This window comes from Terrapene carolina, unplaced genomic scaffold, assembly GCF_002925995.2.
Source record: "Terrapene carolina triunguis isolate 2854851 unplaced genomic scaffold, T_m_triunguis-2.0 Scaffold69, whole genome shotgun sequence".
Classification (NCBI taxonomy): domain Eukaryota; kingdom Metazoa; phylum Chordata; order Testudines; family Emydidae; genus Terrapene; species Terrapene triunguis.
The window spans coordinates 42,622,141-42,637,184 of NW_020664420.1; the positions used below are offsets into that span (position 1 = coordinate 42,622,141).

The window sequence follows — 15,044 nt, forward strand, 5'->3', positions numbered from 1 at the left end:
TGAACTATTTGTCTTTTAGCGAAAAATGTTCTAACACGGTTTAATTTAGGTGTGACGTGCAAGTTAGACTTCAGTCTGTTCACACAATGAAATGCTCTATTAGAATAGTATTGAGTTGTGCCTTTCAGATTAATTATTGATATTGAAATATAGTAATATAATTTTGGTTTATTCATTTAAAATAAGTAGTTAATATTAATCAGCTCTTTCAGTAAGAAAGCTTTAGTCAATGATCTGGTGACTGGCTCTGCTGACATCTAGGAGACTTGGGTTTGTGAGTGATAAACTTTTGCTCTTCAGGCGATTGCAGCAGTAATGTGACATGATCTAAATTTAATTGCTTGCTACAGCATGCTGCCTTGATATATGATTTATTGCAAACAGCTCACCTACACACTTTTTTAGAGAAATGTAAACAAGCTGGAGACTACAAACTACTTCATTTAAGAGTATGAGCATTCTCTAGTAAGGCCGTACTTGGACTTGATCATAATTAAATCTTTTGTCCTCTGTAACAACACATAACACTGGACTTTTTATCCATTATGAACTTTTACCCATTTTATCCAAACTCGATCTTGCAGGGTTAAAACTATTTAGAGTGCATGCCCAGAAGGGACAACAACTTTTTCAGTTGAATGGTGATAACTATTGCTGGCAAGATTTTTGAATAGACGGTAATCTCTGTAGTTCAGGTTGATGCTGGCTTGACATTCTTTAACATAACCAAATTGGTTATATTTGAAGCATGTTAAATGTCAGTTTCTTGGCCCAGGGTAGAAGTTTTCTGGAAAGCTGAAATAAGAACAAGTATTTTGGGCAAAGTTCCCTTTTTAGAAACCTTTGCTACCCTTTTTTGGTTTGTTATAAATACTAGCTTTGTTTTAATCTGTTCGTTTTGACAAGATCTGGAGCCACCGACTAGTATGTTGAGATGATTAGATTACTTACTTTCTGTTACACTGCTCAATTAAACCATAGTTTGTATCCGGCAAGTCACTTAGCATGTTTCCCTCTCTGTAAAATGGAAATAAGAAGAATACTTGCCTCCCAAGAGTGCTCTGAGGACAAAAAAAATGTGATGAAAATTACAAAGTACTATATTTAAACAACTTTACTGTAAAACTCAACATTATGTAAAGATGGCAGTATCCTTCATTAAGGTGATCACTAGCTTTCTGTTTAAAGAAATCATTTGACATGCATATCCTTAATATTGCTAAAATGATACAGTTCAGCTGAAGCTTATGGTATATTAGATGGCTATTTGTGATTGTTGCCTTGTGGTAACTGGCCTGCAGAGCTTGTGTTTACTAGGGAAAAGGGTTTTTACAATGTGTTAGCTAATACATGGTAAAATCCTACTGTGGACAAGGCAGTTGTAGTTTTAACATGTGTTAACAGGTGAAGGTAAACACTAGTAAATGCTAAATAAAACTGTAACTGCATTGACCACAATAGGAATTTACCATGTGTGTGACCATGTGTTAACTAACATGGTTAAAAAAATCACTTCGTTTTTCCTAGTATGGGCACACTCACCAGTAACAGTACTGCTGCAGCTAACTGAGATTCCTTTAGCTCAAATAAACTTCTGAAGACTTATGCAAATATCTGTTATGGGTAGATTTTAAGTGATGCAGTGTGTTTGGTTTTTAGAAATTATGATATGTCAGTGGTTAAAACTTTATGCTGCTTAAACAGTCAGTTAATAAAGTATTTTGTTTGTTACAGGACCTTAGAAATTATCAATATACCTTGCATACCATAGATAATTTATTTATCCATATGGAAATGGGTAAAAGCTGCATTAAAATCCCTCTGAGGAGATACGATGAAGTGAGTATAATTTTGTAGATCATACTAATTTATTCAGGAAATCTAACCCTTCCATTTTCCTCCTATAATACCTCTGAAATCTTAAAGATGAGAAGTTGACAAGAACACTGTGGGCCAATTTGACTAGAAGCTGCAAAATGCAAAACACCTCATTGGAGGGTATTGGCTTCTCCAAATCAGAGAGGCCTATGTTTGCTTCTGTTCACTATTCAGTGGACTAATTTTTCAATTCTTAAACTTGAGTGTCTAACCAAAAAAAACCCAAGCACCTTTTCCCTATGGACTAACTCCCTGCTTTAGTGCTAATAGGTGAGCAATATTGCCTAGGTCCTGCTGGGATGTTAAGCAGGAAGATTGGTGATTAGTATAGGTGCTAATTGGTAATAGAAATGAGGAGAAAAAAAGATTTCACTGAAATCTCTTCCAAGGATGTTTAGGCCTTCAGCTTCTTCTACTGTGAAGTTTTGTTCTAGTTTAAAAGGTGGCTTTACAAAAGCGTAATTTATTTTTTATAGATATAGATATAAAGTTATTTCAAATAGTTTTTTGCAAATTTCAGTCTTCTCAAAATTCGTACTGTTTTTGCACATTTACTGTAGATCTGCTTGGAACTTTGATAGAAACAAATAATAAACTCTTGTTCTGTTTTTAGGGACCCTATTAGGCTATGAAGCTTTAGGATTCTTCCAGATTTTGCAAACTGTGTTGTCCTATACATAAAAAATGAAGGTCTCTTGGGAGATCCTTAATATTTGGTAGTATACTTGGTCAGGGAGTACTCACTCAGATTGACTTTTCCCAATCAGTAGAACTTTGAAGTTATGGTCACCAGTAAACCCTAAATTTACCCCGATAAGCAAGTTCCATAAAAAATCAGTTCTAAAAAAAAGATTTTAAAGTGTAAATTATACTTCAGCTTTTTATAGAGAAAGCTAATGCTCACATATAGAGGCAGTTATTTTCTTAATACAGCATTTTACCTGAAAAATGCTACTTAGCTGTTACACAACCAGAGTCCACAGAGAATTTAACAAAACAGAGCAAGATTTTGTTGCAGAAATGTCAGTTTCTAAATAAACATTTTGTATTTGCAGGTAATGAAAGTAATACATTCTTCTAATGAGCATGTTATTAGCATTGGAGCCAGTTTTAGCACTGAAGCAGATTCTCACTTAGTTTGTGTACAGTGTGATGGAGTCTATCAGACACAAGCAAACAGTGCTACTGGCCACCCTAGGAGAGGTAAGTGGCTTTTTATGTTTTTAGTGTTTTATCAAACCTCTGAAACTGGTATGTGCACTCGAATGTTTTAGGGGATTACTAGGAACCAAAGGTGTGTATTTCTGTAGTTTGTGTGAGCAGATGATCCTGTATAATTCCAAACGCTTTGACCACAATACGAAGCAGCTAGACAATAATAAAAGCGTACATGACATATATGTATGACATTCAGTGGTTAGCAAAAATACTTTAATTACATAAAGCATTGTTTGACAACCTCCACTTAACATTCCATTTACACTAAATTATTCAAATTTCACTCTAACTTTTGACCTGTTACTTGTCCCTTTTCAGAAGCTTTTTGTATTTTATGACCACATCATACAGTTCTTAGATTAATTCAGCTTACATTTTAAAGGGGTGCTGTTGAATAGCTTCTGGTCCATTACTTTGACACTCTTAAAATTGCTATAAATTGCAGAATATCTTTCAGATTCTAGGTGGCTACATATCTTTTACATCTGTCTAGTTACATCCTAGGCTAGAGACTAATAAGAGTAATTAACAGTAGTTAAATTCTTGTTTGTATAGTGCTTTGAAAACATTAATCAATGCCTAGCAAGCTCACACAAGTAGTCTGTAGTGACAAGGGGAAGATTTAATGGTGAAGTAAATGGGTTTTTACAGGTTTTAGTGCCATTTAAAGTGGATTCATTATTTTACTTAATAGAATGTTCCAGAAATTAAAACCTAATTTTAGAGGTAACTTCATGTATAAGCAAGAAACAAATTTTAGGTCCTACATATTTTCTATTCTTTCACAGTTTTCTTCTTTGGCTACTGTACCTGTACGACTGCCAGCATCTTGTTGGGATGCTGCATGTCTTCCTAAAACTCGAAAAGTTAGCAAAATCAGTGCATTTTTCTAGGCCTGATTTCAAGGAGCGAATTCTTTTGGTGCTAGCAGGAGCCACATCAGCACATCTTCCTATAACTGAGGAACTTTTATGTGCACTTTCAGTGTAGCATAATATTTAGCACTTGATGTATAGTGCTTTACACTTTCAAAGTGACTGTTAACTCACTAAGTATAAAAATGGACAATATGAAGTACCTGATGTGTTTACTTTTGTGTTTAGTTACAGGTGCAAGTTTTGTAGTATTCAATGGAGCCCTAAAAACAACTTCAGGATTTCTTGCTAAATCAAGTATAGTTGAAGGTATGGATTGCATCATAAATGATTCCTTATTAAGAGGCAAAGAATTGGTGTTGGAACACTACTCTGCGTAATACTGATGTGATTAAGAGTCTGTTCCATTGTAAACTAAACTTTTTCTTTAAGGTTTGTAACTTAAAAAAAAATACTTGTGCATAAATCATGATATGTAAATTCGTAGTTTGGGACATACATTGTTTGAGGACACTTTTGCTATGTGGCTTTTTTGGACCTCTTGACTTAATACCTGTCATTTTGTAAAAAATTTCAACGTGAGAAGCTTATCGGAGAATTTAATTCAGTTGTTTCCTGTATGCTTAAGTTTTTACCTCTACTTTTGTGTCACATTTTGTGGCTCACTAAGTTGTTCAAGATTCATGAAAAAAACTTTGACCAGATGGAACGTCCGCTCCATTAGTCTACCTTTTTGTTCACCAAAAAAGCTTTGAAAATTGAACTAACAATTTTTCATATAGCATTTCACATTGTGATGAGGAATAAAGTCAATATTCTACTCACAGGCTTGTGAAATTGCATTTCTTAAACAATTCAAGAAGATCAATTGACTAGGCAAGGTTCTATTAAAGTACTCTTCCCTTTTTGTTCTCTAAAGGAAAGTGGGAACTTTTACTGTTTCTCTTTTAGATGGACTAATGGTACAAATAACTCCAGAGACGATGGAAGGTCTACGTCAAGCTTTAAGGGACAAAAAGGACTTTAAAATTACATGTGGCAAAATGGATGCAGAAGAAATAAAAGAATATGTAGATATTTGCTGGGTAGAGAGTGACGAAAAAGTAAACCAAGGGTATGAATATTTGTTACTAAAGCTGTGTGTATGGTGGTTGGAACTTTCTCTTCTCTTCCCACCTCTCTTGAAATGAAAGATGGATATTTAAAGAATGGAAAATAAAGTATTGTAATTAAAACTAATATCTTGCTATTTAAAGCTGCCAAGGAAATAGGAGTGAAAACTGCCTGTACGCCTCTAGATATCACTATGAGAACAACTTTAGACTATAATGGTCTTTTGAGATTTTAATTATCAGTGGGGTAGCCGTGTTAGTCTGGATCTGTAAAAAGCAACAGAGAGTCCTGTGGCACCTTATAGACTAACAGATGTATTGGAGCATGAGCTTTCGTGGGTGAATACCCACTTCGTCAGATGCGTCTGACGAAGTGGGTATTCACCCACGAAAGCTGCGTCTGACGAAGTGGTTATTCACCCATGAAAGCTTATGCTCCAATACATCTGTTAGTCTATAAGGTGCCACAGGACTCTTTGTTGAGATTTTAATAACTGCCTGGTTTGGGAGTGGTGGGAAGAGGGTCTTCTTATGGTGTTGCCTGTTTTTAGTCACAGTCCATCTGTCTGATGAGGACTGGTTGGCTCCCTTCAGAGTTCAACAATGCCATTCATTAGATAGAGGGGGGCTACTCAGTGAGGGCTGCAAGATTCCCCTCCCCACCCCAGTGGCTGTGACTGTCAGGGCACTATCAGTACTATAACATATGAATTGGTTTAAGACAATGGTTTTCAACCTCCTTTCATTTGCGGACTTCTACAAACTTTCAAATGGAGGACCCCTTTGGAAATCCTAGACCTGTGGGTCCATGTACCACAGGTTGAAAACCACTGATTAAGAGTTTCATTGTAGGTGGCTTAGAGAATGTTTTGTTACAGTTAGGGCCCTACCAATTTCATGGCCGTGAAAAAAGCCCTTCCCCATGACATCCGATGTCCCGTTGTTCCTAGGAGTGCCTCAGCAAAGGGGGCTCCTAGCTCCAGCTGGGCAGAGGAGGGAGAGGACGTATCCAGAGAGAGAGGGAGAGAGTGTGAGTGTGTGGAATGTTGAATCAGACCCACCTCCACCTCAGGGAACCTCCTGCAGCTGCAGGACGCTCTGCGGTTGCGCCTTCAGAGTCCAGCTCTGAAGACAGCACAGAAGCAATCCCATGATCCCCCTACAACAGGTTTCCGGACTCCCCCATTCCCCGTTTGGGTCGGGACACCCCCCAGTTACAACATTGACATTTCAGATTCAAACATCTGAAAACATTAAATTTACCAATTTTAATGTTCTATGGCTGTGAAATTGACCACAATGGACCGCGAATTTGGTAGGGCCCTAATTATAGTGGGTCTGAATAAATCATGATTACTGTTCAAAATTAGTGTCTCTTGCATTATAATTAAATATCATAAAACAGTAGTTCTCAAATTATGGTCTTGACTTAGTCCTTTTTCTAGTGACTCATAGGACCAACCAGAACACATACACAGTGCCCCAGGGAGGTGGTCCACAAAAGGTACTCTTAGGAAATAGAAGGAAAAGCTGGAGATCTACTGACCTGGTTAATCTTAGTCTATTAGGTACTCATATGTAAAGTGTGTGTGTTTATCTAGAACTGAGATGGGGTTAAATTTTATATAGAATGGAAATAGCAAATGTTTACAGTCTAAAACATACACATACCATAGCCTCTCTGTTTGTATATATTTTAATACTACAAATTTTATGTATATATTGAGATCATTAGAGAAGAGCTGTAATTTTATTCTTTTGAAGTTTGATTTAACTTAAAGCAATGGGTTTTTAAGTTGAACAGTTGATTTTTAGATGAAAGAATGCTCTGGTTCAGTTTTAATTTATTATATACTTATTCTATAGAGTTATAAGCCCAGTAGATGGAAAGTCAATGGAAGGAATTCAAAGTGAAAGAATACTACAGGGAAATTTTGAAACTGAGGAAAAACTTATGAAGTGTACCGAAGTAAGTAAATTAATACTAGTAAACAGTTTGTTTATATGTTAAAATATCAGATTTATTTATACCAATTGCTGTTCTAAATAGCATTAATAATACTGATAAAGGGAAGGTGCTACCACAGAAACTAGTTCACTTTTGGCATGCAGCCGTAGGAACATGCCAACTATGTTCCTGCCGTTCTCTCTGACTTTCATATCAAATGTGTGGATAGAAGCGATTTTATTTTTTAAATAGGGGTGATATATTTTCCTTTTTTTTTTTTTTTTTTTTTTTTTAAACTTTAGATGCAATTATGAAACTTCTAATCCAGTTATTCTCGTGGCTACTTGTTAATTCACTAAGTGTTTTAATTGTGAGGATAATTTCCAACAGTACTAACAGTATTTGCTGTTTGGGGACTTCTTGTCTCTTCCTAGTTTTTGAAAGCACCTAGCACATTTGGGCATTATCAAAATATATATAATAAAAATGAACAGTTATATTAGAACTGTCTTGCTACTGATAAACTACCCAATTCCAAAGCTGAAAGTCTTTTGCCAATAAACAAGTGTAGATAATTTTACTGCATCTTAAGCAGTGATACTGTACATTGAGCCATTTTGACAACTTTGAAATTCTTACAAAAAAAGCCACTAATCATGTCATGTCCTTACTATACTTTCAGGTGTTCTATATCCTAAAGGACCATGAGCTATCCAGTGCAACACCCTATCAGTTTGCAAAAGAGATTGCTGTAGCTTGCAGTGCTGCTCTTTGCCCGCATCTCAAAACGCTGAAAAATAATGGGATGAATAAGCTAGGTCTCAGAGTCTCCATTGATACCGATATGGTAATTTTTGTTTATTGCAGATATATATAACATTATTTAATATCATCACCTTAAAATAATGGTATTTAGGTATAGCTTCTCTAGCCCTTTTAAACCTTCCCACAGCGCCAAATGCAAAGTCCATTACCAGCAATGGATGTACCTGGAAAAGTCAGAACACAAGTCTGAGAATTAGATTCAATCCCTGTTGCTCCTAGAGAAACTACTCTAGGTCATGTTTCAAGATCTTAGCTGAGAGAGATGCAGAAGTTTATTTACAGCTCACCACAATTTAAACTTGTGGTTTTTGTTTAAAGTTTGATAGTTTTCAATAGTCTGTCATTAAGTAACTAATTCACAATATTTCTGGTTGCTTGCATCCTGAACTAGTAGTACCTTGAAGTGTTGAAGGCAGGTTATTCTATAAGCAGAAGGCGGTGTCTCACGGTTCTAAACACAAAACCTTCTTGCCAGTGAATGTGTTGACTTGCCCAAAGTCTCTTCAATACCATTTTTTAGAATAGAAAACTTGAGCTGAAATTTGTTTTATACTGATGGTGATGTTTGCATAGTGCATCTACTGCACCTCTACTTTTGGCTTGTATTAATATATAACATGTAATGTATCAACTTAATATAACTCTTTTTATTTTAGGTTGAGTATCAGTTAGGATCTGGAGGCCAACTTCTTCCACAGCATTATCTAAATGACCTGGACAGTGCTCTGATTCCTGTGATCCATGGTGGGACATCAGACCCCACAAGTTTACCATTGGAAATGGAATTAATATTTTTTCTTACAGAATACCTCTTTTAATATAAATGACAGCATATATTATACTATGTATAATCTGATTTGCTAGAACTAACCCAACACCAAAGCTGTAATGCTACCAACACTAAAAAAATGTTGAGATTTATTTTAAAAAAAATTGTTTAGTAATAGATTTTTAAACTGGGTTTTGTTTCTAAAAAAATGAACCAACTCTCCTCCATCTCCAGCATAAAAGAAGAATTGTTGAGTTTAAGATTTCCTAAGGTTCCGAAACTTTACACTTAATACAGTCACTGAAAAAAGGCAAGGGACTCATTACCTCTAAGCAAACTGTAGCATTTACTATGTGCATTGTAAGGTTAAGCCATATACCTCTTAAACCCAAGCAAATATTTTAGTAACCGTCTTTATGATTAGATGTAACCTAAATCTGGGACACTCCATGTGGATGTGCAAATGGGCTATATTTACATTTTTAAAAAATCTTATAAAGTATATTTAATTGGTACAGAACTGTTGCTTGCTATCGAGATCCAAATATAAAATCTCTGAGGGTTGGCTGCAAACAACAGATACGGTGTACTAATAATATATGGAATTTGCCTGCACAATCGGATATTGCTTGTGTGGGAAGAATAGAGAACAAAACTTTGCCAGGTATGTTGTGGGTTTTGGGGATTTTTTTAAGATTTCATAATTGGACTTGTCCTGACTTAAAAATCAAGACATTTGACATGTTTGTTGGTGCTTTTGGAACTTGTGCTTTTAAACTGAGTCTCTTTATAGTGTAGCTGATTTCCTTATGTATTTATAATGACTTATCTAACTTTGTTGGGTATCATTTTTGTATTACACTAATTGTTTTCCCTCCCTGTGATTAAATATACCTTTGTAATTTGAGACTTCCAAGAGTGATTAAGAACAGGCCAGATGACCCTTAAAGTAGTAATCATGTAGCAATAAGTCAGGCATGAAACCTGTAATATCTTTTCTGCTCCCATCTCTAACTTCTGAGACCTCTTGGTAGCCCTGTTTATTTTTCAGGGAGAAAATGTATTAAGTGTGAATTTTCATGATCAGATTGCTTTGGCATATTTGAGGTTCTTTGTATAGTACATATTTTTGATACTGGGGTATTAGCAATTAAGAACTAAGATGATGCTTGTAATTTGTGCCTGAGTACTGAGGTTCAGTGAACACCAATCAGGTATGATAACTATTGCATAACGTACCTGTTCACTTTGAAGAGAATCAGAACACGCTATGTCCAAGACCAAATCATTTGAGTAAAATGTTGTTAGAGTTTTAGACTGACAGATCATTAAAAATTTAAACATCTAGATGCCTTCTTGATTCTCATAGGAGATATTTATATGGTTTTTGTATCAAAAACGCAACTAGTAACTTAAAAAAATAATAAAATAAAAATGTCACCAGCCCTATTACCCACAGCTTGAAGACCCATATTAATGGAAAGGTTCAGGATTTAAGGTCTTAGGCTAGAAGAAACTAGGTATTTCATTATAGTAATGCACACACTTTTTGTTCAGAGATAAATTGCAGTTCTCTGGACCAGCCAAAGACATTAACATAGGCAGCGTGAACAAGATGAATGTCCAGCCTTCTGAAAGTAGTTAACAAGAGGACAGCAGGGACAAGCAGTGTTTGAAACATGAACAATAGTCAACTGACCATTGTCATGTCCTTTGTCAATGTTAAGTACAGTTATAGCAGATGAAAGCAATTTGCAGACTAATTTTGTCTTTTTTGTTGCCATATTGGTTATTGGAAATTAGACTCGTCTTAAACTCTTGCCATTTAATGTTTCAATTTCATTTAATAATTATCACTAACAAATAAAACTGACTTAAGTGCTTACCAGATGAGATAAAATAACATTGTTCTTCTGTTAAAAACAAAAAACATATATTTGACAAACATTTCCTATATTTTCTCAGTTTTTTCTGTCTTCAAAGTTTCTCTTTGCTTAGTTCTGCTATTGCACTTGGAGCGTAGACTGCTCTTAACAAAGGAATTGCTGTGTTTATTTCCAAATACAGCTGTAGACAATAGCCTGTAACTTACCAACAAATAAATGGACCAGCATGAAATGTTTCATAGGCCTGATCTACACTGTAGGGGGGAAGAATCAATCTAAGTTACGCAACTTCAGCTACTTGAATAACGTAGCTGAAGTTGACATACTTAGATCTACTCACCGTGGTGTCTTCACTGCGGTGAGTCGACTGCTGCTGCTCCCCCTTCGACTCCGCCTGCACCTCTCGCAGTGGTGGAGTACAGGAGTCAATGGGAGAGTGCTCGGGGATTGATTTATCACGTCTAGACTAGACGTGATAAATCGACCCCCGCTGGATCGATCACTGCCCACTGATCCGGCGGGTAGTGTAGACATACCCATAGTAACTTTCCTGGTTTGGAAGACAACCACATGAGTGGCTCCTGGCCAAAAACTGAGGCTCTTTTAAGAGAGGTGCAGTAGTATAATCAGTGATGGACATAAAAGAATGGAGCAGAGAGGGCCTCGTGCACTCCAACATCAGGTTAATCAGTCTATGCTTTAATTTTTTTAGTTTTTAGCCCTAATGCCTATGAAAAACACCCTATTAAATGTGAACTGAATACAAACTGAAGCTCTGCACAGTCTACTGGAGACTGAGAGTGTGGACTCCCCTTCCCTCAACTATCCAACAAAACATCCCTTTATCTTAATTGTGTGTCAACGTAGGCTGTTGCTGCAGGATGGGGAAAGTATCATTAACAATTTATCATCAGTCTCCTTCACATGTAAACTTGCACCAAAATAACAGATACAAATAAAACCCAACTTAATTATTTTGCATCTGTGTGGGGACAATCCACAGACATACACCAAAATAACTAAGGCCTGGTCTATGCTAGAAAGTTATATTGACATAAGTCCCCTTGCATCAACCTAGCTGTATGTGTCTCTACACTGAAATTTTTCTTTGGCCAATGTGAGCACCCCATTAGAGTGACGCAGTAACACCACCTTCCCAAATAGTGTTGAGCCATGGTTGACCTACTGAGGTCGACACAGTGCAAATGTAGACACTGTGTGATCTCTTTCAACCTCAACAGTATTCCAGCAGCTATCTTACTGTTGACTGTCTCACAGTTGTGAACTCCAGTGCCCAGGGGGGTCAGAAACCAGAAGCCAAGCCTCCTCTTCAAAAATCTTCTGTATTTTGAAAAGCCTTTTCCTGATTGCCCAGCTTGGAGAGCACACCTAGCAGCTCTTCCTTGTGCGCAAGTGCTCAACTGACTAGGCTGGCTCAATGCTTTAGATGCATTCCTGCTTGGAGCAGATGGGAGGTATTGGATCTCCTGGGCCTATGGGGAGAAGAGACTGTGCAGGCACAGATAGGGAATTGTCATAGAAACATGGACATTTACTAAAAGATTTCACAGGGGAAGCAGGTCAGGGGGTACAATGGGGAACAGCAGCGGGCATACTACAAGGCCAAAAAGGCCAACAGTCTATCTGCTGCCAAGTCACAGACCTGCCAATTTTTACAACAAGCTGCATGTCATACTTGACGAGACCCCACCAGCACCCTGCAGACCACTGTAGATCCCTCTGAGGAGCTGGAGACAGAGACCCCTGTAGTTAACAGCAAGCAGGAAGAAGAGGATGGGGGACCTGCAGCAGGGTGAGGGTCCAACTATGCCTATGCTGTGAGCCAAGACCTAGTTGAGACTCCACCAGTCTAGCCAGTCCCACCAGCCAAGCACAGACAAGCCCCGCGCAGTGGAAGGAACCTTGGGTAAGCGTATGCGTGCATTTTTCCTCGTGGTGTTTAAATGTACATATAGTGCTTGGCCACACTCCAACTTAGCAGGACACGGGTATAGACTTTTCATTTTATTTGTACTAGACAAGGTAGCAATACAACAAAGGGGGTAAAGTTGGTATCCGCCTGTCATTCCCGTCGAATTTGAGGGATGGGAGGTGTGGAGCAGTTTGTTCACGTACACAGGCTGTGTCTTGTATCCTGAGTGATCTTGATAAAACTTTCATTGGAGGTACTCTGCAGTCCTCTCCTGACAGTTTCTAGGGATGACAGCCTTGTTTCTAACTCTGTGGAAGGATACTTTCCTACCTCACTCTGTGATGACTTTGGCAGGCACTGTTGCAGTAAACAGGCTAGCAGCATACAGGCCCTGGTGGCTTTGTGATGCCACAGCCACTGTGCTACCAGTGCCTTTTTTAAACTCAGGAGTGAGAGATTTGTTAAAATCGCTGCCTCCTGTGGAAAATAGTGCCATTACCCTGTATTCATACTCATGGAAATAAAGGCTGAAATTCTGTTTTATGCAACAGAACAACTCTCTCTTCATTCCTCCTCCCACCCCTGTTCTGGCTGGGTCATTAGTCATGGCTGGGGCTGGACAACGGAGAACTGTGATGTGCAGGGGTGCTCCAAAGCTATCGTGTCAATAAGCATGTCTTATTTAAAATGCTTATAGGAGTAAGGAAAGGGAGTTGTGAAATTTAGCTTTCACTTTTATAGTCACAAAGGAAAGTGATACATCAGTGTGTGTATCATCTGTAGCTACTGTTGTTGCAGCCTTGAGGGGTGCCCCTCCACTTGCTTGCAATGCCAGACCCTAAGGAGGAGAAAGAAGAGGGTATGTTCAGTGCGATCCTGCAAGCCAGTGCTGTATTGGATTGTGAACAGACGACCTAGAGGGTTAATGTAGCAGCCAACATGAAGAAGGCAAGTAAATGCATGGTGGTGGATGCCTTTGTAAATTGAAGAAGGAGCAGTAAGTCAGCGGGAAGTGTCCTCTGGGCCTGAGCCAGTCCACAGGCTGGGGCTATACATTTGACATCTCTGAATTAAGGCATATTCAGAAACAGTCAGTCTCCATGTAAATACCAAGTGATGGAAAAAACTTCATCTCTTGCTAAATTGTTCCAATGATTAATTATCCTCTGTTAAAAATTTGCACTTTATTTCCAGTTTTACTTTATTGAGCTTTGACTTCCAGCCATTGAATTCTATTATTGTACTTAAGTTTTGGGAGCTGAAACTGTTCCTTGTTAAAGGCTCTTCAGCTGCAGCATGTTATAAAATCAAGATGAATTTCCAAAAAATATAAATTTATTGCATACCAAAACCAGTAAAGAAACGATGTGCAAGTTAAAAATGAAGACAATAAAACAAATTAACAGAATTTTACAAGGGGAAAGAACATTCATGTCCATTTCAATCCACTTTGGTTACACACACTGACCTGTGAGAGCCATAACTGCTGAATATGTGAAACCTTCTGCCCCCAATCCATGCTACCTTTTCAGTCTGTAAAGTTCTAGACCAGGTTCCAAAGTTCCCATCTCAGTCAGAGGGTTCTGCATGGGCATCACGTCAAGTGGAGCACCCATAGGGACACTACTCAAATGAAGAGAGGTTGGTTACCTTGTACTGTAATTTTTTTTGAGATTTGTGTTCCTATGAGTGCTCCACTACCTGCCCTCCTTTCCCTCTGCTTCAGAATTTAGTCTCCATGGGACTGTGTAGTAGAGAAGGAACTGAGGCTGGTTATCTGTTGTAGCCCTATGTATCCTCAGTATGAGTCACAAGAATTGCTAAAGCACCTGTGCCGACTGAATGACTGCTGCTGAAAATCACCATTTGAAGGCTCATATACACCACCCTGGGGACACACCTCTGAAAATATTCCAGTTACTGCCCAAGGTTAGTAACCTTTCCATAGGTATTGTTCCTCAACTTTTCTAGAAAGTTGTTTCATAGAGAGAACTAACTAATAGAAGTGATGGCTTCTGTGAGAAACAAAAATATAACTAATTTGTCTTTGCAGACAACTTTCCTAACAAAGAAATGTCCATCTATGGCATGGTCAGAATAGGATTTGGATAGATAAGTTACCCTAGAGAAATGAGTTTTGATTTGGAAAAGAGGACCAGCAACCTCATCTACTGCATGATGAACGCACATTTAATATAGTGTTTCAGTAATACCTCATGCAGGTCACATTAGAAAACAGATTGAATGGGGATAAATATTGGAGATATTGTGAAAGAGGTAGTTTTATTCATCTGATGGACATGTCCAGTCTGCCTACTAGGGTGCAATTTATAATCAAATTTTACAAATGGTTGGATATTTATTACCACATGCTCCAGGGGCTTCCTTGTGGAAATGATCCCTTTCAAAGAAATTAATTACTCTTCTCTACTACTGAAGGCCTTTCACAGGCAAAAGCAAAATTGTTCAAAAAACTCAAGGAATGGTTCCAACAAAATTAGGAAGTTACAGAAAAAATAATGCATCAATTATGTACCCAACACAAGGAGATGCTTTGGTTACTATTTATTCAATAATCAAAATACACATGTCCACAACAG

At 37.7% G+C, this 15,044-nt stretch overlaps 1 protein-coding gene across 2 annotated transcripts in view; it reads left to right on the plus strand.

Moving 5' to 3' along the window:
• ZFYVE16 (zinc finger FYVE-type containing 16) overlaps positions 1-10,722 on the plus strand; it is a 50,326-nt gene extending 39,604 nt beyond the window's left edge. For both annotated transcript variants that reach the window (XM_024217995.1, XM_024218075.1), the window contains exons 12-18: positions 1,735-1,839; positions 2,934-3,081; positions 4,200-4,280; positions 4,923-5,085; positions 6,950-7,052; positions 7,714-7,878; positions 8,513-10,722. In XM_024217995.1, coding sequence (XP_024073763.1) covers positions 1,735-1,839; positions 2,934-3,081; positions 4,200-4,280; positions 4,923-5,085; positions 6,950-7,052; positions 7,714-7,878; positions 8,513-8,674 — 927 coding nt within the window. In that variant the 3' untranslated portion in view covers positions 8,675-10,722. The remainder of the gene's footprint in view (positions 1-1,734; positions 1,840-2,933; positions 3,082-4,199; positions 4,281-4,922; positions 5,086-6,949; positions 7,053-7,713; positions 7,879-8,512) is intronic.
• Positions 10,723-15,044: the final 4,322 nt, after the last annotated feature.